We start from the raw sequence: 24,725 nt of genomic DNA on the forward strand, positions 1-24,725 counted from the left end.
GATGAAGATTAGTTGGAAAGAAGGTTTTCATACCATGAAAGGGGTTCCCCTTAGGATGTTGATTGTCTACTAGAAAATCTATGTATCATGGATGCTGCCTCTATTGCATCTCTCTTTCGAGTGACGGGAAAATGACACATTCAGAATTCCGTTCTCTGTGTTTGTAAGCTATTGCTTTCCTTCATAATATAGTGATTTAATAATAGTACTGCATGTTCCTGAAATACTTGATGTTCTGGAGCTATGATAGCAGTTATAGAGTCGCCTATGTCAGAAGGTGTTTTCCCTTGTGCATTTATTATATCTTCATAAGCTTAATCTCGATGGAGACTATTTTCCAGCACCTACAGGGTGTTGGAATACAGTTTATGAAATAGTTCGGTGATAGATTCAGAAAGTTAATAAAATTTATTTTCTTCTTTATGAAAAATTTAAAAAATGATTTATAGAAGATGGCAAGCCTTGAGCGTATTTCTTTCTGTCTTTTGTGCAGGAAAATTTGAGAAAATATCATCCTAAGATACAATTAGAATCTTTTTTGGGTTGGCAGGTCATGGGCTCATCTAATTTGATTCGATCATGAGCACGTGTATTAAAGATTTTTCTTCAAACTTCCTCAAATATCTCTAATGGTTTAGACAAACTCTTTTTTTATATAAATCACTTATGATGTGGGACTAAAAGATCTCAATCGAGATGGTCAAAAGAAAAATATCTTTAGTGGGAAATTTATTTGAAAAATTTTAAAATTTTAAATTTAAATTTTTCTTCAACAATCCTATAAAAAATTTAAAATTTTTTAAAATAAAATAAAATATAAATTTTTGGGTGCTTATGCTGCAATATGTAATGTATCTTTTCTTTAGTTAGTGTGAATAGTTTTTATTTGAAGAAATCGGAGTAAATCAGATCTTGAACATATTTTTTAGATCTAGACTTTAACTATTACATACATAGTACATAATTCTTCATCACGAGTCTGCGTATTAGTGGTTCTGCACATGTATCTTGATTTTTCATGAGAGTTACTAGAGATAGATCAAATCTCATATTCATGGCTATATATGAGTACTCTTATATAGATGAGCCCTTCTAGGGATGTGTGTAGAGTCATATCTCATGAAAAATATCATCTTGGATCTTATTCAGAGTTATAGCTAACGCCATAGAAATAAGATCTATATCAGTTTAAGATGTGCTCTTTAACCATCTAATTGCTGGTTATTATCACATTAAACCTCCTTCAAGAGATGTCCTATTATAAAAGTTGGGTTTTCACTATTAGAATATCTATTATGCGTAAAGTCTCACCCTCCTCAATGTCTCAAAAATTTTAGTTTTGTTCAAGCCTTTAGTAAGGCAGTTGGCAAGATTTTGATCAGATCATATAAAATTTAATGTTATAATATCATACTTTTATTGCCATCGAATAGATGTTTATCTTAACATTATACGTCTATTAATTTTAGAATTTATAATTTTTTTAATTTTTATAGAAGTTAATTATAGCTCTAGAATCATAGTGAATAAATAGAGGAGGAATAGGAGTTTGTATCAAAGAAATAGATGACCACAAATTTTTTAGCCACTTAGTTTCTAAAGATGTGATGTCAAGGCTACCAACTCTGCCTCCATAATGCTTCTAGCTATTATATTTTGCTTTATAGATTGCCAAGAAATAATATTACCATCAAGAATAAAGATATATCCAGAAGTGGATTTAATATCTACAGAATTAGATATCCAATTGACATCACTATATCCCTCAAGTATATCAGGATTGTCAATACATCTAAGCTCATAAGATATGGTACCTTTAAGATACTGGAATTCTTTTTTAAAGCAATTTAGTGAGACATGCTATGATTACTGATACACCTACTCAATTTGAAAATAGCATAGATAATATCAGATCTAGTTCTACTGGCTAGATACAAGAGTGATCTAATGATTTGAGCATATCTTTCTTGATTCAAAGAGTTTTCAATATTTTTTACTAATTGAATATTGGGATCATATGGTATAGATGCAACAGAATGATCTGAGATGCAAATTTATTTAAGATCATTTGAGTATAGTATGATTGAGTTAGATAATAAGAATTAAATGATATAATAATCTTCATACTTAAGATTACATTAGCTTGACCAAGATTTTTCGTATCAAAGTAATTTAATAATAGAGTTTTGATATTATTAATTAAATCAATATCAGGTGCTAGTATCGATATACCATCTATATATAGACAAAGAATGACATATTAATCATCAAATCTCTTATAATATATATAACTATCAAAGTCATTAATTAAAAATCATAAGAAAGAATAATACTATCAAATCATGTCATTGCTTAAGTACTTGTTTCAGCTCATATAAGGACTTAACTAGCTTGCATACTTTAGTTTCTTATCCAGGTATAGAAAAAACTTTCGATTATCTCATATAGATCTCTTCTTCTCTATCACTATGAAGAGAGATGGTTTTGACATCCATTTAATGAACAAGAAATTTATGAATAGAAGCTAAAGCAAAAAGAACTCGGATTGTGGATATACGAGCAATGGGTAAATATATATTAAAGAAATCAAAGCCAGCTTTTTGTCAAAATCTTAAGCTACAAGTCATGCTTTATACATTTTCATAAATTCATCCATCCTAAGTTTTTTCTTAAAAATCCATTTACATCCTAGAGGTTTGCTTCTAGGAGATAAATCAGTAAGAATCCAGAAATTGTTTTCAGTAATTGATTCTATCTCACTGTTTATAGCCTCCTTCTAGAATAAAGTTTTAAGAGAGCTTATAGCATCTTGATAAATTATCAATATTCCTTTAATCATGAAGGTGATGAATTCTTCACCAAAGCTCTTTGCAGTTCTAGCTCTCTTGCTCCTTTTAAGTTCAAGTGGAAGATTAGGTTCTACAAAGTTATGATCAAGTTGAGAAATAGAAGGATGATTTGATGAAGAGCCAGAAATAGAAGATATTAAATAGTCAAATGTTTGACTAAAAATTTAAGTATTGAAAGGAAAGATATTTTCAAAAAAAATTGCATTTCTAGATTCAATAATAGTATCATTTGAGATTTCATTGATTTTAGAATTGACTACTAGAAATCTATAAGTGTTGCTATCAAAGGAATATTTTACAAAGATGGTATCTATAGTTTTAGATCCAATTTTTTTCTTTTGGATTTAGGGATTTTGATTTTTGCTAGACACCCCCACATTCGGAAGTAACTTAGTTTAAGTACGTGTTCCTTCTAAAGTTCATATGGAGTTTTCTCATTATCGATCCTTAGGTAGAATTTTATTTAAGATATAATAGGCTGATAAAAGAGACTCCCCCTATAAGTTATAAGATATATCAGAATTTATAATCATGGCATTGATCATATCCAATAAGATTCAGTTCTTTCACTCAGCCACACTATTAGATTGAGGTGAGCATGGGACTGTGACTTCATAAATTATTCTTTACTCTTTATAGAATAAAGTAAATTCATTTGAAGTATATTTATCTCCTCTATCAGACTTTATTATCTTAATCTATTTTTTTTGTTGGTTTTTAGTCTTAGCATTATAAACATTAAATTTATTAAGAACTTTATCTTTGGTCTTCAAGAGATAAATGTAATTGTATTTAGAAAGTCATCTATAAAAGTCATAAAATATCGGCTTCTTCTTTTGGTTGGTCCTTTATTTGAGTCATATATATCACTATGAATAATTTTTAACTTTTAGATATTCCTAATTGAGATAAAGAAAGATTTTCTGGATTGCTTGAATTATGCACATATTTCATATTTAATACTGAATCAATTTTAAATTTGGGGATTAGATTTAAATTTAAAATCTTAAAGATTGACCATGATTTATACGACCTAACCTACCGTGCCACACATCATAAGATTTAGTACTCATCACATGAGATTAAGTAGAGAAAAAAGAAGATTTTCATTAATGAGATAGTATATTGATTTTAAAGAGACCTTTAGATAAGAAATCTTTTCCAATAAACATTTCTCTCTTAAAGATTACAACTTTATTTGACTCTAACATAACTTTATAACCAAATTATGCCAACAAAGATTACTTATTAGGTTCCTATGAATATCAGAAATATGATGGATATCGTGTAGAGTGAGCATCTTTCTAGACGTTAGCTTTAGTTGATAGTTCCAACTCCTAACACATTGACAGACATTCCATCTCCTACAGTTACACTTCCTCCATTTGAATCATGATAGGAACAAAATCAAGCCCTGTCAGTACAAATATGAATATTGGTACCATAATCTAACCATCAATCTAAGTTAGAGAAGGTAAGATTAATAGTAGGTACAAAAATTACTGACCTAAAGGTTGTGTTTGAAGATCTAGCCTCTATCATGTTGATTTAATACTTAAACTAGTACAGTTGATCATTTTTGTAAGTGATAATCTTTTTTTTTATTTTTATAATAGCAATCAATAGTCAGATATTGTTATCCCAACCACAGACATAGCAGAATCTTCCACCATTATTCTTCTTATTTCTTTTTGGCTGATTGGGTTTAGATTTGCCTTTAGGACCTTTATCCTTGAGCTTAAAATTTCTTTCCTTAGATTTAAAGTTTTGGTTTTGAAATTGTCTAGATTGATGGCCCTTAAAGTTATGATTCTTATCTTGAAAATCTACCTCAGTTAAATTAACCTTGGTTTACAATTGATTCTTTTTAGTCTCCTTGAGTTAGTGTTGGTCTTCTATTCTAATAGATTGGATGGCTAATCTAAGACTAAGTATTTCTTGGGTTCTCCTAAGTTCTTGAGCAAACTTAGACCAAGAAGATGGTAGCTTATCTATTAGACAAGTAAATTGGTAATTTTCATTTAACATGAAACCGCCCCTACAGATATCACAGGTATAATTTTGAAGTTGGTGGATTTGGTTATTGATAGGGATATTATCTATCATCTTATAATTATTAAAATTTGTAATAGTAAACTTTTGAGCACTTTCATTATCTCTAATATAGGCATCTTCTAAGGCATACTAAAGATTTTTAGCAATTTTATATTTTATGTAGTTTCATACAATTCATCTGAAAGACAACTAAGAATTCTAAACTTAAAATGGAACTCAATTTTCTCTGAAGATTTGTCTAATACAGGTTGAGTATCTGAGGATTCAAAAGATGATCTTTTTGAATGAGAAAGAAGATTTTTCTCTATAGAAAATATAAGAATTAGAATTGTGAGCCAAGCTTCTCGATGTTCTTCTAGCAAATCTCAAGCTATAGAATTTTTTAAGCTTGAGACTAGAGGCATCATCACTATCTGCTCTAAGAGATTTTGGAGAGGGTACTAGAGCAGAAAAGATGAAATAAATGAGTTGCAAAAGAAACCCAAAAATTCTACTCAGTATTTCCATGATTCTAATTATTTTTTTTTTTTGATTTTGAATAACCTTTAGAATTGTTTTAACCTTTAAAATTATTGGATTTAATTAGATCCAACAAAATGAACCATTGATAGAAATGATAATTATTATATCTAAAATTTAGTAAATAAATTTCAGGGAAAGAACAAGATTATTCTAACAATAAATTAAGCTTTGACTCATATAATGCTATCCTAGTTTTAATTCAAATAGATTCATAAAATAAATTATGTACTACTCAAATTTAATATTAGATTAGCACTCTATTAGCTTCATCCGGAGAAATACGCCTTCGAATGTTTGAACATAGTTTATAAAATATTCCAAACATAGTCTAAAAAAGCTAACAAAATTTATTATTTTTTTATAGAAAATTAAAAAATTAACTTATGGAAGATGGCAAATTTAAAATTGAAAATCCGGAAGTGGTTCGGTTCGATTCGCATATGCATATTAAAAATTTTCCTTCAAATCCCCTTAAACGTTCTTAAGGGCTTAGACAAACTCTTTTATCATATAAAGGATTAAAAGATCTCAATTAAAGTGATCAAAAGGAAAACATCTTTGGAAGGAAACTTATTTGAGAGACTTTGAGTTTCCAAATTCAAATTTTCCTCCAACTTATGGTGTTGGGCTGTGTTTTCCATCTCCCAAAGCTCTACCTTTATCCAGGCTTGGAGGTGTCTAAAGTTGCTTCTTAAATTTCCCTTTCTTGTTTTTCCTGTTTTGCTTTAATGTGGGTTCTTTTTCCCCTTCTAGTAATGGAATTCTGAATTTATGTTAAATGTGTGGATGTATGATCAATTAACATGCGAGTGAGCTTTGTTCTTGATTATTGTAATCTGCCCCCACTGTTAATCACGAAAGATGGTAGAAGGCCTCTGCACCTCGGCTACCACTTTCCTTTGGTTTGCCTGCACCAAAGAGCACCAAAAAAAAAAAAAAAAAAAAAATCACTTAAAATAATTTCCTTGGGTAAGCACCTCATTAGAGCTTCTTTTCTAGGTTACGAAACACAACGAGACAAGGTCGGCTTGGTCCCAAATTGCCACCTTTTCCTGATGTAAAAGAGCATCTGTCATTCTCCTGCAACCTGAGTCTTCCTTCTATACCTCACTGCTTAAGTAAGATCAGGGTTATGCTGCTGAATCTCTTTATTTCTTCTATTTTGTCGCCCTCCCAAACTCAGTCTTCAAAAATGCCACCATCATTGGCATCAAAACTTTATTAAATTTATTGGTATTCCTCTTCTTTACGTTCGCTACTTCGTTCAGAAGGCTTGATGGATTTTTCTTTCCCGTTATAGAACTCGCATTATATGACTTAAATTATTTGGACAGCACCAAGCTCTCCCGCTTTTCTATTGCCACTGCACATCTTGTCTCATTTTTTATTCATTATTCTATGCGGTGCTTGTCTTGGTCTCCTTAGGCACATGAGACCATTTTAAAACCCCTAGGTTTTTTTATTATTATTTCTTTTAACATTCAAACCGTGCATCCCCTGTAGACTCGTTAGTCTGGATTTCAGCAGGCCCTTCAAGGTCCAAAGTTTGTGACGACAAGCAAACCAAAGGATGCGGCGGAATGCACCTCAACGTAGGAGAGTCCCATGTAACTACACCACCTAATGCACCTCAACGGCTCCAGAGGGAATCGACACCTGGTTTACGTCAGCGCCCACGTCGTCGTAGCGCCCGAATCGTCTAGGAAAGTCCCTCTCGCCTTCACGTTGTCCTGCACCCATCATGACCTTCCATTTCCTGATCCGTTTCTCATGATCACGCTCATCAAGTGCGCCCCATCCTCCGGCGGCCCCTCCCCTCTTCGACCCAAAGTGGCGGCCACGTAACCCGGACCGTACGGTCCCAAATCATTAATTATTAAAATCCTCTCCCGGAGGTAGCAATCCCACGGCGCCGCTGTGTCCGAATGCGTTTTATCTCAAGCGGGTCCAACGCTTTATTTTCCCCACGTGACCTCCATTGTAGCCCATGACACGGATGGTTTTGTTCTGCCCCGGCGGCGAATCGGAGCGAGGGTTCCGCAACCGAAAAATGCTGCTGACGTGTCTACGGGAGGCGGTGCGGGCCCACTCAATGACTATTATTTATATTTATTATGTCCTCCCACTTCTTGTCCTCTTAGGCCTTTTTGGTTCGGCTTCGGTGCGTCTCCGGCAGCCGAGTGGGAGGCGAATCCGCAGCAGCGCTCGTCCATCCATCTTCCTTCCAACCCTCAAAGATAGAGAGGGAGAGAAAGCCACCGACGAAGAAACCCTTCAATTCCAAAACCCTAGCGTACACAGGCAGGTAGTTCTGTTGGATCTTTTCGTCTCTCTCGCTTCAATTGCATTCTGTTTGGCAAATTGTGCGTAATGAAACGAATGGATAGAGTTCTAAGCAAGATGGACCTTTTCTATTCAATCCTTTGCTTGATTTGGTCTCTTTGCGTGTAATTTAAGCTGCTATTTTGACAGCGGCGAGCGTTTTGTTGTTGTTGTTTTGTTTTGTCTTTTTTTTTTTTTTCCTTTTTCCCCAGGGAGTTGTCCGCTCGTTTGTCTGATTCTAAGTTGGGGATATTGGAGGGTGGAGAATGATGGCGATCGCTTCCCGGTTGCCTCTTAACCAGATTCATCGTTCTGAGATGTTCAATTATGCTAGTGGTGTGGAGTGTAATGCTATGTTGAAGGAGAGGCAGCTCAGAGTGAGAGGGAGTGTCGCGGGTTCTAGTAATGTGGCGAGGAATGTGGAGAGAAGATTACAAGGGCTGCGTTTCGATGCTGTTGCGTCCAGAAGAGGGCAGCGGATGGTTGTTGCTGCGAGTCCTCCTACCGAGGATGCACTGGTTATGACGGAGCCTTTGACAAAAGAGGATCTTGTTTGGTACCTTGCTTCTGGTTGCAAGCCAAAGGAAAAATGGAGGTATGCCTCTTGATGCATCCGCACCGTCTTTGGCGCTTCAGTTTGTTTATTTGATCATAACATGGTCTCATACATGCTGCTCATCTAGTTTTGCACATATCTAACTTTAGTTCTCATTATTTGGTGTCTTCTTATGTAGTTCATTTACTCGATCCTTTGATTTAGTATACCCTGCTATTCTTTCAGTTTCTGCATTTCATTGAGCGTCATGTGACCCTTATATCAAGTCTTGTCATGGGTTGGGCCACCCCTGGCCCTCATCGAATCCAAGAAACCCATATGTGTGTGTGTGAGAGAGAGAGAGAGAGAGAGAGAACTATTTTTCTCCAGTCAGTGTTTTGCATTTTTTTTTTTCCATGAAACATTGATTTTGTTTATCATGCAGGTGTATTGTCTACCTATGATGATTTTTCAACATTTCTGGTACTCTCTCAAAAATGCTAGTGTTTGGTTCAATGCATTCCTTCCTCTTGATTTAGAGATGAGTAATTCTAGGGGGATCCTATTTCGTGAACATCAAAAGTTCTCCTGCCATGTGGTGCAGGGGGATTGGTGTAAATTCTGGAAATTATTGCGATACAAGGGTCTTGTTGAATGTGAAGTTGCCATGCTAGCAAAAGCGGTTCTAAGAAGCTTTTGTGTGCACATGACAGACTCCACATAGCATTTTCCTTTATAGATAATCATTCTATCCATCAAGTATAACGGTTTTGAGTGTTTCAGCTTTTCGCTGCAGTTATATTATGAGTAAATGTCCACATCTTATTTGCAGTTTCTTACATAATTTTGTTTTGACAGAATTGGCACCGAACATGAAAAATTTGGTTTTGAAGTTGCAACTTTACGCCCAATGAAATATGAACAGATCGCAGATTTGCTCAATGGTGTTGCTGAGAGATTCGATTGGGATAAAATAATGGAAGGGGATTATGTCATTGGTCTCAAACAGGTGAACACATTGTCCTCTTTTATAGTGACACGTATTTTGGCTTTTAACAATAGAGATTTTTTCCCAATTTTATGAGACATCTTTTTTGTTATCCTGAACAAATTTTCAGCTTATGTGAATTTTGCCCTCAGTTGATTGTTTGCCAACTTCCCCCTCATTAATTGCTAGATTTCTGCCATCTTAGGCTTTATATGGTTAATCTTGTAATGATATTTAAGTCTCCTTTACATCTATCTCTTCTGTTTTCTTACAAGTCCAAGTAGGTCAAGCCTATCTCAGTAAGGTTTTTCCAATGTTCTTAGTTATAATGATCATTATTACCAATCAGCTCGTCTTTGATTCTCTAGCACTACGTTTGGTTCAAGGAGTGATGGCTGGCACGTAGTCGAAAGTCTAGATTCGATCCCATTCCAGTATTTGGTTAACCAACCACATAATTGGATCATCTTTCCTGTGGAATCATCATTTTCTTAAACAAGGTAATTATCAATTGTGGTTCCACTTAAGATGGAAGGAATGGTCATTCCCATTCCAATGGGAATGTATGATATTTTTGATAAGCAGAATTCATGGTATAACAGTCAATAAGATCTGTAGTATGAATTCATTAACTCCAATTGTTGTATAAATTGGAAATGGATGATTTGATTAAGACACATTAATTATTTAACTTCGGCTGTATTTGTTAGTCACAGATTTATTCTAAAAATTAATATGAAATTAAGGAGCTGGGAATTTTATACCACCTTTTTAGAGAGCTATGCCTCTTATAAGTAATGGATTTGCTTGGTTGATTGAGATCTCCAAGCTTATAAAGTCAACTGATTACTGCTGAGATCTTCATAGACAAAAGTGGAGCTAGGAAACTTCCCTTCGGGAGCCAAGATAATGTAAATAAATCATTATAGATTGATGTGTGTGCCACATTGATCTGTTCCAAACATCAGCAAATAGAATAGCTATACAGACATGTATAGGATATATGTTTCCATATTTTCAAAATTAGAAAAATAGAAAACCATGTTATCTAACTTTTGTTTGTCCTACAACATGTATCACTAGATTACTTTTGTAATTAAAAGTATACAGAAAAGGACAAAGAGAATCACATATAAGAATTGTAAACATGATTTCTTCCAACATTATACCCAAAAAGGATTCACCTATTTATTTTTTTATCTATAAAAAAATATAGTATGAGCGTTAAAAGGATGCAATTCTCCAGAGAAGAAAGAGAATTGGATCTGGAAAAGAGAATTGGATCTGGAAAAGAGAATTGGGTCTAGGGAAAAAAGATGGTGCATAACTCATAGGCATTACTTGCACATTCTTTTGCATGCTCAAGCAATAACCATTCTTTGCTAGTTAACCTCCTTCAGTAACTAGAATACAAAATCTTTTTTTTTGATGGAGGGGCACTGGGTGTCGATGGGATTTGAACCCAAGTCATTGGATACTATAGCATAGTGACTTTACCAAGTACACTAGCTAGTACCCACAAGACAGAGAATCTTATTTCTCCTAAATTAGAAAAAAAAAATGATCTGCTAAGGGTGAGCCTTGGTCAATGGTAAGGTTGCTCCATTGTGATCTGGGTGTTAGGGGTTTGAAACACGAAAAAAACCTCTACACACACGAGGATTAGGTTGCGACATTTGACTCTCCCAAAACCCCACAGTGGCAAGAGCCTCACATGCGAGGATGCCATTTTTAATATGCTTTTTCTCAAACATAAGATAGAAGAAGATAATAGACATAAAGAGGGGTTATTTTCTTTGTATGTTCCTATAGTTGTGAAGGAATCCTACGCCCATGCCTAGTTATAAAAGCAATAGTTGTGGAAATCATCAATTGTTTCTTGTTGTTTATGGGATATAATTCAGAATCATCAATATGATCACCTATTTGGGAGAATCAAGCTTCACCCAGAAAAGCTTATGAGAAGTTATTCTTTTGGCTCGTTACTTCCTTGGCTGTGTATAAGTACCTAAGAGATCTTAACTGCATAACCAATGCGAGACTAAACACATGTCTGCATGGGTCCTCACAATATCCTCTTTTCCAATTTGCATTCTTGGAACACCCAATTACAAATCCCAAAAAGTTCTTCTCTTTGAGCCAAGCATTCTTTCCAATATTTGGAAACTGCCTACCATGCCTTCATGTCGGGGAACACTATTCTGTCCCTCGTCGCACAGACCTTACCAAAGTTGCCTAACAGTAAAAGTCAAGGAGAAGGATGCACTTGGAAACTTTAAAATGGATTAGTGAATGAATATGTACTAGCTGGAGTTGACATCTTTGGTCAAAATAAGAATCAATATAATTACAAATATTAGTTTATGGGTGGAAGAATAGTGGATTGCCTCCTAGAGGTTTTGGATTGGGTGGTTGGAAGCCATTAGAAGGTGAATCAGATGTGGCTGCAGTGTGGAATGAGAGGCAAGGAAAACTCCATGTTGGAGGAGTTCTCATATACTGGAAGAAAGGGCACAACCTATTTGGGAAGGGGGGACTCTTAAAGCAAGAGATTGGAGCCATAAGGACATGTAAAGATCCTCTAAGATTTTTCAGGTAACCAGCTGATTGGATGGGTTTGAGACCTTGATCAACCTAGTGAATCCAGTCATGGTAAGAGGGGGTAGTGCAGATTAACTAGCTATGGTTGTGGTATAAAATCCATGACTTCTAAAAGTAATTCCATTCTATAACATAACTAGCTAAATTTAGCAATTCCTCAAAAAAAAGAAGCTAAATTAAATGTAGAATGAAATAATATCTTCCATGTCACTACATTTCTGAATCCTTATCTTCCATTCCTATTTCATTCCGATGCTATTCTGATTCCTTTTTATTCCTGTGAAACAATCGTAGTGTAAGTTTCCTCTGAGTGTGTTTGTTCATAACTCTATTGTTCACCAGATTCTCAGTTTAGTGATGCTCATCTGGCATGCCTTATCCCTTTTTTTCTTGGGGGTGCAGATGGAGACATTGATGCCTTATCTCTGTATCGTAACATTTGTTCTATTACAACTGCCACTTATGTTTAAGATTTTCCTCAAGAGTAACGTGCCATGACTAAGCTTTCCTCTGTTGCACATCTCTCCATTAAGGTGCGTGGTGTTCCATTTGTTTTTCAAATTTCTGAGAGGAAGAAGTTGGTTTCTGACTGAACAGGGGAAGCAAAGCATTTCATTGGAACCTGGTGGCCAATTTGAGCTCAGTGGTGCACCTCTTGAGACATTGCATCAAACTTGTGCTGAGGTTAATTCTCATCTTTATCAGGTCAGTTTTAATTAGATTAGCTTCTTCATGTAGGTGTTTTTTAGTTTTTTTGTTTGTCTGTTTGTATCTTTTAAAGAGTGAAGCTTTTAAAGAAAACTATAAGATACCTCACATCCTATATGACATCTTCATAGCTTAGGTGTCCAATCTATCTTAGTGGTTCATGATGGACTTAGAAAATTTGTTCTGATATTCATTCTAGCTTGATGATTTTGCCAACTTTAATTCTTTATATTTTTGTGTCTCATTAATTTATGACATTCCTTTTGGCAACGAACCATGAATGCGTAATTTTGGAATGAAGGTCTTATTCTTAAAATTAAGTTCCTGAGAATTTTATGTAGTTTCCACTTTCATTATACTTCTGCACTACTATTTGGTAGGTGAAAGCTGTGGCAGAAGAATTGGGGATTGGCTTTTTAGGAATTGGTTTTCAGCCAAAGTGGGGGCTAAAGGACATTCCTATAATGCCGAAGGTATGGATTTCTTTTTTCAAGTTTACATATGCTATTTGGTTTATTTTCTAATTGCTTCAGGTGCTATGGCAAGTAGTCTATATGCCCTATCAAGTAATAATTTATAAACCAGTCAACCTTACAAACAAGTTGGATCTATCAATAATACTTTTTCTTATTACTATTATATTTTATGTTTCTGAGTGATATTTATAATGAAAGTCTAACATTTGGCACTGCACCTTAAGATTATAAATTTTATTGGAGAAAGCCTTGTGTAAGTGCACCCATGTTGCATATTATTTTTCTTACTATTAAAGAGCTTTCTTGATTTCATGGCAATTCCTCTTACTGATTGCCTGGAGCAGTAATTTGTCCCTGATATAGAGTTTTAGGATGTCCCCCCACCCTCCTTCCCCTGAAAAAAAAAAAGGAAAAAAGAAAACAAACACACACCACCAAACCAAAAGGAAAAAGGGCATTTATTGAATCTTTCTCTTGCTTTCTTACTTTTGAATAAAACTTTGACTCTAAAGAAGTTTTAAAGCATGAAAACAATGTAATCGAGGTATAAATTAAATTCTGTAACATCAAATAATCTTCAGTGGGTAGTTATTTTTCTTTCCCCCCTATATTTGTCTGTGTATTCATAACTTTGGGAACTATTATTTCTCCTTGGTTTTTTATACACAATTTCTAGATCTGAAATTTTTCTGATTAATTTAAATTAACCAGTCTCTGTTAATCTGTCCCTAAGGTATCACATGGAACACTATGTCTCTGTGGACATGAACTATTTAAATTTTTTATCTGGAACTGCTTAATTATTTTTATTAAGAGACTGTTTGCAGGGAAGATATGAGATTATGAGGAACTACATGCCAAAAGTAGGGTCTCTTGGGCACGATATGATGTTCCGGACTTGTACAGTCCAGGTGAAACCTTATCTCTAGCTTATAAACACACATCACATGTTCGTCCATGGCAAAATTGTATCTTTTTCATAATTATGCTTCACATCAACAAATTATTACAATTGTAGAGGTAGAATATTGGTGCCAGATCATTTATTGAGAAAGTAATGCATAAAATGTTTTCTTTTTTGTAGGTAAATCTTGACTTCAGTTCTGAGTTAGATATGCTCAGGAAATTTCGTGCTTCTCTTGCATTGCAGCCTGTGAGTATTCATGGTGTATCTTTTGCCATTTAAAACTTTGTTTCTTTGATGTTTAGTTTCTCACTAGTTCTTAAAACAGATTGCAACAGCAGTGTTTGCGAATTCACCTTTCACTGAAGGAAAGCCAAATGGTTATCTTAGCATGAGAAGGTCTTTGACAATTTTTTATGAATGTTCTACTTGATATACATTAATAGTTGGCTATGCAGATCTTCTAAAATTCTCACCAATTGTTGCAGCCATGTTTGGACTGACACGGATAACAATCGTGCTGGAATGCTTCCTTTTGTTTTTGATGACTCTTTTGGGCAAGAATCCAACCCCCTCCCCTTCTCCCTCTGCCCTGCATTTTTTCTCTTGATTTGGGATTTTTGCAAACTCTGGGACATTTTCCATTTTCCAACATTTTTAATTAATGTTTATAGTTTTACTTGATATGTCTTGTAAGAAAGTATTCTTTATGCTTAATGAGTAAATAGAATATATAGAGAAAATGCTCCGATGTTTTATTTAACTTCCCTTCAAAACTTGCAAGTAAACATAGAAAATTGTATTTACTTGCCAAATCTGTTCCGTATGGTATTTATCATGCCAATCTTGTTCACAAGAGGAATGATGAAACACCTATTAGTAAAGCTGAGCTAGTCTTATGTTTAATTTGTTAACTCTATTACTTTGAATGTAGTTCATGGCTGCAGTCAAGGATCCGGGTCAAATATTTAAAATGGTTAGAAGATCTTTTATCCTATAAACTGAAATTTGTAGCCATCAAATATTTGACACCAATCTCTTTCATTGCTTTGCTTTCCATATGATTCAATGCTTATTGTGATTGCCATCTTCTTGGTGAAGCCTTATTTTTTGATCTTGCTCAAGAGAATATATTACCAGAGAGATGAAGATGCCTCTCAGCTTCTCATATTGAAGTATCGACAAAGTCTGCCCTATGGAAAATTTGGTTTTAGTTAATAGACAAAATTTGTAGATACTTCTTCCTATTGCACTAGGTTGTTCATGCTTTATCATAATATCTTATAGTAGTCGAACCATTATTATATGATAGTAATCAACGAGCCTTACCCCTTAAGTTCAGTGCCTGATGTATTCTTTTGTTATGTGTACCTTTCAAGGTTTCAGCCTTTTTAACAGCTAGTCTTTCAATATCTAACCTTATTACATCCATTCAATTACATAAAATATTTAGAAACATTGACCTAAAATTTTTTACCCCATCGACAACTTTTTTCCCACTTTCTTTCCAATGTTATATGCTGGTCTTTTATGTAATTTAGCAACCTCTAATATAAAGGGGAACAGGAACTGCTCTTCTGTTTTCCATTTCTTGGCCATTGATTGCCCAGCCCATATTAAAGATTGGCTGCTGCTGCTGATTAGAAAACTGGGTTGCTCATCCCACAACCTACAAACTCAGTTCCATATATACTTAGTTTCATATATCACTAGTAACTGCTGTGCTATGCACCTTATTGCAACTATGATCATGTAGGTTTTGTGGCTTCGGAGCTGATCTTGTTATTCCTACATAATAAGGTTTTCTTCCCCTTGGTCCACCAGCTTGAGTTCATTCTTAGCTAGTTCTTGGTTGTTTAGATACTATGCTGTCCTGTATTTTCCCTTCAACTACGAAGTAAAGTGGCTAATATAGCACATGTAATAAGGAGCTAAATTTTATTGTTTCTCCATTACGCTGTCTTTTTTATTCGTAAGAAACTTACTATTAACCAGCTTGGTATAATTTTTGATTTTTTTCTTACAGATTTGAACAGTATGTGGAATATGCTCTGGATGTTCCGATGTATTTTGTCTATCGAAATAAGAAGTATATTGATTGTACTGGAATGTCTTTCCGGGTATTTTTTTTTTTTAGCCTCTTGTATCATTTTATTTTTGTGTTTTTTTTTTTAAAATTCACATTTTGAGTTTCAGAATAAAATCTTTGCGAGATCATTTGTTGATCTATTTATTTGAAATGCAATGCTTAACATTGCTCATCTGCAGGATTTTATGGTCGGAAAACTTCCTTCCATTCCCGGGGAGCTACCAACACTGAATGACTGGGAGAATCATCTAACAACAATTTTCCCTGAGGTTTCCTTCATTACACAATCTCTCTGAGAGTAATGGAACTGTTATTGCAATATTTAAAGATCAAGAACATACTTATTTTGCATCTTGTTTGCAGGTTAGGTTGAAAAGGTACCTGGAAATGAGGGGTGCAGATGGTGGTCCATGGAGGAGATTATGTGCTTTGCCAGCATTTTGGGTATTTTGGCTTTTTACAGTGATTTTAAGATTGGATTCAAAATATATAGTGATGTAGTTGGCCACTTGGCTGTTAGAGACAGTGATGCCGGAAGCATGCTTGATCATAAATGTTTCACTTGGGACCTGTTTGGACTTATAACTGTTGATGATGTTGATTGTTTTCTTTGTAATATCTAATTACAGCAATCTGTTCCTTGTGCAGGTGGGATTATTGTATGATGAGGTTTCACTACAAAATGTTTTAGACATGACTGCTGATTGGACAGAAGAAGAAAGACAGATGTTAAGGGAAAAGGTATTAAAGAGATTCAAACTCCTTTGGCATCATAATTATTCAGGGCATGTGTCTGACAGCTTATTTATGTTGTGTTATTTTATGTACTTCAACCAGACTCTTAATTTATAAATTTTGTTTCCAAAAAATCCAAGGATAAGGATTCTCAAATTTTTATTTGACATGACACCATCAAGTTGATGAGTTTTTTAATGTAATTATGTTATTCTTAATTATGTTATTCACTTATTCTAGAGTAGATAATTATCCTATATATTTGAAAGCTTACCATTTTTGACTGTCGATCATAATTATGACTTTTAATAGGTACCAGTGACTGGTTTAAGGACACCATTCCGAGATGGACTGTTAAGACATGTTGCTGAAGATGTTTTAAAGCTGGCGAAGGTTATTTAACCAGACAAGCAATGGCTCTAAATTTGTGGATGGATTGCATATTATGAGATTTGTTCTCAAACATTCTTTTAATGATGTTGCAGGATGGATTGGAAAGAAGATCTTATAAAGAAGCTGGGTTTTTGAATGAGGTGACTGAGGTGGTTAGAACAGGTAGTCCCTTTCACCAGTTAATATATTGTTATAATTTGTAAATTACCTGTTTAATCCAAATTACCTGTGATCAAGGGGATTAATAAGTTAATTTATTTAATTTTGAAATTTAAATAAGTGAATAATCTTTATGCCCAGTACCTTCTGTGCTTGAGACCTATTTAACTGCTTGCCTTAAATTGGGAATGATATGCAATGATAACCCATGAAGAAATTGGTTTCCTGGTCAATTCAAAAGCAATGAGAACAGAAATAAAGCTGGGAGAATTATAAATGCTTCGTCTCCTTAGGGACTTGGATGGTTTATTTCTGATTTGTCGTGAAGGGTTAGGTGCAGGTTTTTACATCACCGTGTGGAATTAAGGAAATGTTGAATGTATTGGTTCTGCTAATAGATTTCGTGAAAGCATGTTTATCATTTTGTATACTTTACACTCTTCCTATGAAGCACTGCTGATCCAGTTAGTCATGTGATAGGAGTTACACCAGCCGAGAAGCTTTTGGAGCTGTACCACGGGAAGTGGGGATGCAGCGTTGATCCTGTTTTCAAAGAGTTGTTGTATTGAGGTGTAAAAGGTGTCCTCTTTCCGGTGCTTCCTATGGCAAGTAAACAACCATTCCCAATTATATGAAACCCATGAAGGAACCAGACTTAGTGCCTAATAATCCTCATCTGGGAGAGCAGACCTTGTGCCTGGGTGGGGCTGGCTCCTCTATGGGCAGAAATTTCATTAGGTGGGAGGATATTTACGAAGAGCAACTGGAAGCTTTGCTTGCAGAGAAATCCTCTTCTTTGGCAGTGGTCCCCGCTTTCTGTTGGCAGTAGTTGTAACCGGTGTGCTTATCCAATAAGTGTAATCCGTCTCACAGGAACTTGGTTATATGTGCTTCTCATGGCAGAACTGTTATTTCGTATGTTGTTCCAGATCAGCCATCATTCATGGAATTCATGCTGAAATTTGTTCTGATGAGCAAGCAACACAGGTTTTTGTGGCTAGGTTCATTTTCATAGAATAACAAAGAATTAATGCAGATTCATTTTTTATGATTGAAACAACTGAGCTCTGAGATATTGCATAAAATGCCACAGTAGAATTCATTATTCCTTTGTTTTTACATAATTTGTAACACACCCACAGATTGACGGGATATATGAATTATTCTGTCCAGGTAAATACCTTAAATTTTTATTTGACCATGGTGAAATTGCAGGTGAAATTTACCTGAGCCATCAGGTGAGCCGGTCTTGACAAGCAAGGCCTACTCCAGAAAAATGGAGTGGAAGTATTATGTTACACCAAAGTTCATTAAGTGGATGGGCAGATTTTCACGTGGTGAGATTTGTTGGATGAGCAGATTTTCCCACGTGGACAGTAATACAGAACAATGGAACTTGACATGGTGAACTGACATGGGCTATGTCATGGGTAGGAAATTTTTTTTCTTAGATAAAACCGATGTACGGAAGAGTTGGGCCTTGGAGCCGTAGAAGCAGCAGATCTAAGGGTCGGCCATTAATCAATATATTGGCCGTCGACAAGCATATCAGCTGCAAATCTCTATCCTTCTCAACCCACGATCGCTGCCGACTTATGCATTGACCGTCAATCCATACATTAGCTGTTGATCCGTATCCTCAGTGATTATCATGCTTCAGCCACCATCTTTCGTCTTGGCCGATCTTTGTTTCAGCCACTGCATTAGGAAAGATCACATTTGTCAAGTCAGGCTATTAAAGGAAAGTGGCTAACCACGTGTGGGGTAACCTAAGTCATTAATAAATGTGGTTGGCCTCGTGTCAGATGAGGTGATACCACCTACTAAATTCAGAAAAGTCCAATGAGTCTTAAGGACATAAGAGGGAGAGACGTCCCATCATTTTTTTTTTTTCTACGGCTCCAACTTTAGCCTACAAATAAAGATAATTAGGAGATCCCTCGTCGGGATGCAATTACTCTTTCCAATTGCTCATTCTTTTCTATCTATTTTAAACATCTGATTTGAGCATCAAAAGTGTTTGTTGGAGCCAACTCCGATCTGAAATTTATCTTGCAAATCCTATATGTCAACCGTGTCGTCGTCCAACTCCAGCCACACCGATCCAGATGGATTTTCACAGTAACAGATTGATGTTAGGAGGGCTCAGGCTCATTTATGGGAAAGAGTGAGCATTCTATCAAAAGAACTCCACACCGTCCCAATGTCGTCGAGTTTCTAAAGACCAAATTAGCCGGACGTCGATTAGATCGAACCATCTCTAGATGGAGCCTCCTTCCACCTTCGAAGTCTTTTTCTCTTCCCATTGGTTCTCTCTCCCTTTCAAAAACACAAAAGAAGAGAGAGAGAGAGAGAGAAGGAAAAAGGTATGTCAGAGACTAATGGAGAGCATACGATCCAAATAGGAAGGAGATCATGACGTCTAGATAAAGGAGGCTGCGAGAATTCTCCTAATTTTTAAATCATGATGGGCCCATGCTTCTTCATGAAATTAAGGACATTCCAAGAAAATAGGCTTTATGAAGGAGAGACTCCCATGGCTCAAAAACTCTCATGGTAAGAGTCTCTTAAAGTCCTCATCCATTTCATTTCTTTTTTTTTTTGCAGACCATAGGTCCTTGAGCTTCTGAGTTGAGGTGAAACTCAAGGCCAAGTCAAGCTAAAATCAAGGCCGACCCGAGCTAAAACTCAAGGTCGTGGTAAGATGAAGGGTATACTGAGCCAAGGCAAAAGTCAAATAAAATCCAAGAGCTCTCAAACAAAGCTCAAAGCTCTCACGTTAAGAGGCTCTCAAACCTCCATCCACTTTCTATTTTCTTTTTTTTTTTGCAAGATCATAGGTCCTTGAGCACCTGAGCCAGGGCAAAGATTAAGGCCAAGCCAAAGTGAAGCTCAAAGCTGAGTCAAGATAGAAAATAAGGTCATGTCGAGCTAAAAATCAAGACCAAGCCGAGGTGAAACATAAGATCAAGCTGAGGCAAAGACCCTACCGAGCCAAGGTAAAGCTCAAGCCGAACCAAGATAAAGCTCAAGATTAGTTGAGGTGAAGATCATACCAAGCCGACCTCCTGAAGGCTGAGCTCCTGAAAGTAGATCTCCTGAGGGTCGAGCTCCTGAAAGCCAACCTCCTGAAGGCCGAGCTCTTAAAGCCGACATCATGAAGGCCGACCTTCCGAAATCGATCTTTTAAGACTGACCTCCTGAAGCTGACCTCCATAAGCCGACCTTCCGAAACCGACCTCCTAAAAGCCGATCTCCTGAAGGCCGAGCTCCTGAAGCTAGCTTCCTTAAAGCCGACCTTTTGAAGGCCGAGCTCCCAAAACTGATCTTTTAAAGCTGAGCTCCTAAAGTTGACTTCCTAAAAAGCCACCTTCTGAAGGCTGATCTTCCGAAACCGACCTCTTAAGGCTGACTACTTGAAGCCGACCTCTATAAACCGATCTTCTGAAGGTCAACCATTTGAAGCTGACCTCTTAAGGCTAACCTCCTGAAGCTGTCCTCCATAAGCCGACCTCCTGAAGGTCGATCTTTTAAGGCCGATCTCCTAAAGCGACCTCCATAAGTCGACCTTCTGAAGGCTGACCTCCCAAAACTGACCTCTTAAGACCGACTCTTGAAACTAATTTTCATAAGCCTAAGGCCAACCTCCTGAAGTTGACATCCATAAGCCGACCTTCCAAACTCAAGCTCTCAGAAGCCAAAGAGAAAATATTGACTTAAGAATGCCAACCAATGAAGGCCAACTAGAGGCAAAGTAACTAAAACAGGGCCCTTATAAATAGACGAGGTCATTAGATCTAAAATTTATCATTTGAAGTAGTTGGACAACAACCTTAGAATTTGAGCAACCTACAGATGTACTATCAATAAGCTAAGAAAACTCTCCTAATGAAGTTTGTTTTTTCTCACCTACGAATTTTGCAGATATATCAAACCTCCTATCAAGTCATCCAGAGAAACAATGTTGCCAAGCACTTCCCTCCGTAGGGCACACCAGATGGACAAAACTGTGAGGCCTGGCTATTGCAAGTATAAGCTATAATCGCTGCAAACATAAGCTACAGTATCGTGAAGGTCGGCTACACAAGCATAACTACGTCTCTGCTGCAAGCATATGCATAAAGTCGACTACCGCAAGCATGAGCTATGGCCTGCTGCAAGCATAAGCTACGGTATTGTGAAGATCGGCTGCTGCAAGCATAAGCTATGATATACTACGAGCCCAAGCGGACAACTCCATGATGATTTTCGGCGCACAGCCATTATGTCGGGCGTCTTGATGAACGTAGCCACGATGCTGGGCACTTCATCACCTTGAGGAATGTAGCCATGATGTTGGGCACTTCATCATCTTGATGAAATTAGCCACGATGTCGGGCACTTCGTCTCCTTGACAAAATTAGGAAGGATGCTGGACACTTTATCGTCTTGATGAATGTAGCCACACGATGCCAAACACTTTGTTGCCTTGATAAACATAGCCATGATACGGAGCACTTCATCCTCTTGACGAACATAACCATAATGTCGGGCACTTTGTCATCTTGAGAATAGCCACGATGCTGGGTACTTTATCGTCTTAACAAAATTAGCCACAATGCCAGGCACTTCATCCTCTTGTCGAATATAGCCACGATGATGGATACTTCATCATCTTGACGAAATTAGCCATGATGTCGGGCACTTCATCTCCTTGATGAAATTAGCCACGATGTCGGGCACTTCATCTCCTTAACAAATGTAGCCACGATTTGAGCATTTCATCATCTCGATGGATATAGCGATAACAGCTAAGCTATGAGCAACAATGATGAAAAGAACCTTGGAGGCTCAAAGCGTCAATGCGATCTGAACCAAGATCACCAAAGGACTTATCATACATACTCAGAACCACCTGAGGATAAGCTGAAAGATACACTATCTTCGAGAAACTGCCTAAAGGATTGGCATCGGTGACTAAAAGCTAATAAACTTCTTTATCCAACCTAATTCTAGTTCGAACTCGACAGTAGAGGGTATATATTATGGGCAAAAAATTATTTTCTCAGATAAAGCTGACGCATAGGGGAGCTAAACCCCTGGGCTGTAGAAGCAACCGACCTAAGGGTCAACCACCGATTTGTATACTAGCCACCGACTGGCTTATCGGCCGCAACCTCTATCCTCTTCGACCTACGATCGCCGCCGACTTAGGCATTAGCCGCCGACCTATACCCCCAATGACTACCATGCTTCAGCCGCCAACCTCCATCTCAACCGACCTTTGTTTCGACCACCACATTGGCAAAGGTTGATTGGAGGTGCCTGCACACCAGTCAATTCAGGCCACTAAATGAAAGCGGCTGGCCACGCAGGGGTAAGCTCACGTCAATCTCCGGATCCCGATAATCAACCCAAGCCATTAATGAAGATGGCTGGCCATATGCCAAGTGAGGTGACCACCTACCAAATCCAGAAAAATCAAGTGAGAGTCTTGAGGACGTGCTTAATGAAGGGAGAGAGACCTCCCACCGCTTTTTCCTTGTATGGCTCCAACCTTGGCCTACAAATAAAGATAATCAGAGGACCCCGAGAGGGATGCAATCACTCTTTCAAGTGCTCACTTTTTTCTATCTGTTCTGAAAAGCTGACTCGAGCATTAGAAGATCCGAGCGAAGCCATCTCCGGCCAGGGACATATCTCTAGATCCCGCCATCGTCGACCCACAATTGCCGTCCAACTTCAGCCACCCTAGCTAGATGGATTTCTGCCGCAATAGTCTATATTTGCCTAACAGAAGCTCGCAGCTAAATGAAGCCATCAGCCATCCGACCAGGCTAAATAGAACCATCACACCTAGGTGTTTGTTATTTTGAAAAAGCGAGAGCTCAGTTAATGTCATACACTTGAAATGAGAAATGGTGAGGGATATGATAAAGAAACTAAGGGCGCATTTAAAGGTCATTTTGTTTAGGTACCCAGAAATTATGCTGCTGTTGTAGTTGCACCCGACCTAGTCTCGAAATGAGTAAATGCTACACGGCTCCTGTTACGTGCACACTAACAGTTCTCTTGCCATGTGACTTAAGGGGATTGGTGCAGGTTGCAGGATTTGTTGCCAACACAAGGGGTTGGTTGATTATTATATTGCCAACCCAACACCTGTTGTTGGTGAGCATTTCGTGAGTTCATGATGGGCACCAAAAAAGAAAAAGAAAAAAAAAAATTTTCCCTCGAAATCAGTTTCATTGTGGAATCAGATTCTGTCTTCTCTTCTCTGTGTCCGTGCTCTTGCCAAATCTAGGCAATGCTGGGTTGTTGCTTTTCTGGTCACATGAATTTCTGGAACCCTCATGGTAGGTTGCCTACCTGCTAAATGTCCATTAAGGTTTCAGGGCCATGTCCACTTCTTTCTAGCGATAGCCGTTACTGTCAAGTATTTGGCACCAGATTAAAGGATTAGTAGTCAAGTATTGATGGGTCTCTCTTTTGATCTATACCTGACCGTACAAATGGAATATGGCTTGTTCAGGGTTTCAAACTCGTTCGTCTGGGGTGGCATCATTGCCAATGCTAGATACCTGATTTTGACTGTTTAATGGTGCTTGTCAAGGAATTCCAATATGAATGAGTACCAAAACAATGTAACCAAGATCCCAAGTTGTTAGTCAGTATAATGCTCATGAGACTGATTAATTTATTTTTGGTGATTTATTATGTTATTAGATCTTGGCTGGACATGTTCATGTTGATATCCTTTTCATTTTTTATTAGATTATCAAATTTACAACCGACAATTCTTAGTTGTGGTCGGTGGTACCGTCCATTGAAATTATATTGTTATACTTTCTGTGCCCAAAGAAAAGGATATCTGCAGAAAAAAGAATCATCCGTTGGCTTTTGCACTTTTTATGTGTTTTTTCTTCGAGAGAACACTTTCTATATGTTCACCAACATTTTATTAGCACAGCTTGTTCGTTTTATTTTTATATGATGTCATTCCACCTTACCTAGAAAGTATGCAGATTTTCTCAAAGCAATCAAAATGGTCGACCAATCATACCAAACTCCTCTGCGACGTAAACTATGAATCTTAGCTGCTTTCTTCTCACAGGTGCGGTAGCAATAGCAAAGAAATAGGGGAGTATGGACGGAGAAGTACCCTATTTTGGGAGTGAATGACTAAGAATTTGAATTGCATCGGGCTTTAAAAAAGCTCTTTGTTCTAGTGGCCCTTGAATTGATCTATTTGTTCATGGGTCTTGTTTGTACTCCCTATCCCTAAGAGTTTGAATAGCTGTCCTGAATTCAAGTTGATTATGTTTCGCATCTTTCTCAAAGATAGATGATCAAACAATTCTTAATCATGATCCTTACGATTGGATCATCCGTATAGGGTAAAAAAAAAAA

The 24,725-nt window shown here is 36.8% G+C and overlaps 1 protein-coding gene across 3 annotated transcripts; it reads left to right on the forward strand.

Moving 5' to 3' along the window:
* The first annotated feature begins 7,557 nt into the window (after positions 1–7,557).
* Positions 7,558–18,627, forward strand: LOC105044585 (glutamate--cysteine ligase, chloroplastic). 3 transcript variants are annotated; one of them, XM_073257271.1, is made up of 16 exons: positions 7,558–7,731; positions 7,961–8,343; positions 9,142–9,292; positions 12,470–12,577; positions 12,961–13,053; positions 13,884–13,967; positions 14,141–14,209; positions 14,289–14,359; positions 14,449–14,517; positions 15,987–16,080; positions 16,229–16,318; positions 16,413–16,493; positions 16,698–16,790; positions 17,097–17,177; positions 17,270–17,339; positions 18,552–18,627. In XM_073257271.1, exons 2-16 carry the CDS (start codon positions 8,015–8,017, stop codon positions 18,587–18,589), a joined length of 1,521 nt encoding a protein of 506 aa, XP_073113372.1. In that variant the 5' UTR covers positions 7,558–7,731; positions 7,961–8,014; the 3' UTR covers positions 18,590–18,627. The 3 variants fall into 3 exon arrangements, with proteins under 3 accessions (XP_073113372.1, XP_010920822.1, XP_073113371.1); XM_010922520.4 differs by lacking the exon at positions 18,552–18,627 and adding an exon at positions 17,817–18,396 and having other exon boundaries at positions 7,578–7,731; XM_073257270.1 differs by lacking the exon at positions 18,552–18,627 and adding an exon at positions 17,817–18,127 and having other exon boundaries at positions 7,590–7,731; positions 7,965–8,343.
* Positions 18,628–24,725: the final 6,098 nt, after the last annotated feature.

Source organism: Elaeis guineensis, chromosome 5, assembly GCF_000442705.2.
Source record: "Elaeis guineensis isolate ETL-2024a chromosome 5, EG11, whole genome shotgun sequence".
NCBI classification, from domain to species: Eukaryota; Viridiplantae; Streptophyta; class Magnoliopsida; order Arecales; family Arecaceae; genus Elaeis; species Elaeis guineensis.

Bases quoted from the DNA above. Each gene is read 5' to 3' on its own strand.
- LOC105044585 (XM_010922520.4), top strand. From the start codon at position 8,015: ATGATGGCGATCGCTTCCCGGTTGCCTCTTAACCAGATTCATCGTTCT. The intron at 12,578-12,960 runs GTCAGTTTTAAT...ACTATTTGGTAG, and splicing joins TTAATTCTCATCTTTATCAG to GTGAAAGCTGTGGCAGAAGA. The intron at 16,494-16,697 runs GTATTTTGGCTT...TTCCTTGTGCAG, and splicing joins GTGCTTTGCCAGCATTTTGG to GTGGGATTATTGTATGATGA.